Source organism: Crassostrea angulata, chromosome 9 (assembly GCF_025612915.1).
Source record: "Crassostrea angulata isolate pt1a10 chromosome 9, ASM2561291v2, whole genome shotgun sequence".
NCBI classification, from domain to species: Eukaryota; Metazoa; Mollusca; class Bivalvia; order Ostreida; family Ostreidae; genus Magallana; species Magallana angulata.
This window is the reverse complement of record NC_069119.1, coordinates 29,888,944-29,892,025: the sequence shown is the minus strand read 5'-3', so window position 1 is coordinate 29,892,025 and position 3,082 is coordinate 29,888,944. Positions and strand designations below refer to the sequence as shown.

Below are 3,082 nucleotides of genomic sequence, written 5' to 3'. Positions count from 1 at the left end.
AATAAACTCAACACTTGTGCATGATGAAATATGTCATTTATTAAAAATGACGAAAGTAAAGAAAAACAACATAGTAGGGGATCAGACCCAAAACTGTTCACACAAAATGTTGAATAACTTATCAATATGCTGATCCCCTTAAAATACAGAAAAACAATATTTTGTTCAAAATTATATACAATATATACAAAACCAGCAAAAAGATGGCACCTCAAAAATAAAATATTCCATATGCAAAATAACAATATTTTGTACATGTATACAACTTTCGAATATTGGAGTGGTGAAACGGGGATGGTGGTGGGTGTATAAAAACATTACTCGTGCTAACACTCTCATAGATGAAGACAGAATGACCCTACTCTCACTGGTCAGATACTGACCGCATCAAACCACGGGACCGTATCGCTTGATTTGATTGGCTATTAAATTAAATTTGGGGAGAATTACACCATGGAATTTTTAGCAATTACATAATAGGTCACTGGGAGGTTTCTAGACTAGGAATTTGGGCTAAAAATAGACATGGACAGTGACCACTGCAGGGAAATTACATAATATGGCCAACGACCTCTACAAGGCCTGGGAAAGAAATGCAACTTATCCAATCAAACATAAACATGAAAAATACAATAAATCAGCAAATAAAATTATAGCATTCAACACATAAATACAATTATTAACATAATTGTTGTTTTATGTTTTCTCATGCTGCACAACCTCACCGCAGCTCCGTTTTTGCTGTCTGATAAATAAACTCAACACTTGTGCATGATGAAATATGTCATTTATTAAAAATGACGAAAGTAAAGAAAAATATAAACAACATAGTAGGGGATCAGACCCAAAACTGTTCACACAAAATGTTGAATAACTTATCAATATGCTATTCCCCTTAAAATACAGAAAAACAATATTTTGTTCAAAATTATATACAATATATACATATGGAACCGAGTTTAAGATCATCATATTTTTTTGTGCTGTCTATGATTTATTTTAGGTTGCTGCAGATTTGGACCAATCTATAAACGGGTCTTGTAGATTTAAGTCCTGTCAGTTTCAGTCGCTGTAGGTTTCGACCAATCGATAGACATGGCGAGTAGGTTTCACTCGTGCTGTTTCTATACAGCTATGAATAACTATAAATCTCGGTAAGAAATAGAGGAAATCGTATTCTGTGGATGTAATATACTCTTTTGAAGATGGATAGATTTGCTTTTTATATCAGTTTTGCTAAATAGGGGCTGTGTATACAATACGTTTTTCTAATGATATACTGTAAATGTATATCATATATATGATAAACGACACTGCTGCTAGTCCGATCATACCAAATAGTATAGTGTTTATCATTTCATGTTTTGATTCACGAACAGGATTAGTTAAATTCGTTGCGACTGTCGTAACATTGGAAAAACCTGTAAAAATAGTCATTTGACGTTTTAATGAGATTAAAATACTGTCAGTACATACTAAAAAAATATAATGTATAAATAAAGGGTATTCAGGACCAAAAGCTATTGATATATTTGTGTAATTATAAATAATTAGTTTTTTTTTTTTAATGTAGTCATTTTCTGTATTCAGTGTATAGAAAATCAGAAGTTGTACATGTAGAAACATTATGTACATCGACATGGAAAAACCCCCACACCCATGCAATATGTTTCCTCAATATGGAAAACGATTTGTATAATATACAATACACTCTGTAACTCGCACGATACGATACTTTTCTTGTATGGTACGTTGACGTTCGATACGCTTTTTTGATACGATATGCTTCTTATGCGGTAAGAAATTATAATGAACGCTTTTGATACGCTGCTTTAAGGTGTGAGGGTCAGTAAAGCATTTCATGGTTTTCAGGGTATGCATCTTACATTATTAATATTTAATGTTATTATTTCCAAAAAAAAAATATATATTTTACTAAAATGCGGTGTAGGAAAACCTTATTTACCTTTATAACTGGTGACGTTATCAAGTTCAATCGATCTTTTTGTGATTGTTATGGAGATTTTGTGCATTATAGATTGATTCTTATATTCTGAAACGAAACACATATTGTAAATACGAAAAAAGTGTATTTTTCCGTTCTTTACTCTAAATATTGATCCACATTATTTATGATATAATAGAACAGTTATGGACTTCATCAATAGATTGTACATTTTATAGATTATTATTAAAGAATTTTACTTTTTGTAGGCTGTATACAACCGTTGGCATAATCACAGTTTTGATTATCACAGTTGCACAACGACTGACACTGCTTTCCAAATGTAGGATATCGACATTTGAATGCACAGTTAGTTCCTAAATATCCATCTTCACAAGCTAAATAAATTTTTATATTTTACAATCTAATGAATCCAACATCATTTTGAAATTGCTCAGTAAAAACTATTTATCATAGAAATATCAAATTTTCTCCAGTAATTGCGGGTATATAATTAAATTTTACATACGTATACATATATTATGTGCAAGATCCCACTTGTATCCAACACAACATGTTCCATCTTTTCTACAAAAATATGGTTAAACAATAAATGAGTGCTTGCAAAGAATAATATTTTCAAAACAATCATTTTAAGAAAATAATTTTTATACTCACTCTGAACAGATGTGCATAGATACACCCATAGACAATTGGAACATAATAATAATGGCAATAAACAAAATCACCATAATTTCATATACATCTGAATTAATATAAATTTGATACACCGGTATTAGTTTTCTAAGATATTTAAATGTATAAGATCTCAAATTAACACGCTCAATATCCTTGATCCTTGAAATGATTTCATTGCTCTTAGCTTATATCCAAATTAATTGCATTGTTTCCCTCTTCCCGTGCTATTTAAATATACATATTTTATCGTTTCTGTTAAAGCTATTAACGTGACAATGTACCGGAAAATACTGCAAACATAATTAAAAAAGCACACTGTGTTGATTCATTGAAAATATATCATGAACCATGTTGTGTATTTTAACAGAAAACATATCCCCCAATCTCAAGTTCCTTTTGTACATGTACTTATATATTTAAACATTTGAAGTATTATTC

General features: G+C 30.5%; 1 protein-coding gene across 1 annotated transcript; it reads right to left on the bottom strand.

Moving 5' to 3' along the window:
• Nucleotides 1-223: 223 nt before the first annotated feature.
• Nucleotides 224-2,778, bottom strand: LOC128162879 (uncharacterized). The gene is made up of 5 exons (XM_052826296.1): nt 2,624-2,778; nt 2,475-2,533; nt 2,206-2,343; nt 1,967-2,053; nt 224-1,421 (listed from the first exon to the last, which is right to left on the bottom strand). The coding sequence occupies exons 1-5, from the start codon at nt 2,695-2,697 to the stop codon at nt 1,237-1,239; spliced, it is 543 nt and encodes a 180-aa protein (XP_052682256.1). The 5' UTR covers nt 2,698-2,778; the 3' UTR covers nt 224-1,236.
• Nucleotides 2,779-3,082: the final 304 nt, after the last annotated feature.

Coding starts and splice junctions, on each gene's coding strand:
- LOC128162879 (XM_052826296.1), bottom strand. CDS start 2,697: ATGGTGATTTTGTTTATTGCCATTATTATTATGTTCCAATTGTCTATG. Junction 2,344..2,474: donor TGCACATAATATATGTATAC/GTATGTAAAATT, acceptor AAATTTATTTAG/CTTGTGAAGATGGATATTTA. Junction 1,422..1,966: donor TAACGTCACCAGTTATAAAG/GTAAATAAGGTT, acceptor CTATTTTTACAG/GTTTTTCCAATGTTACGACA.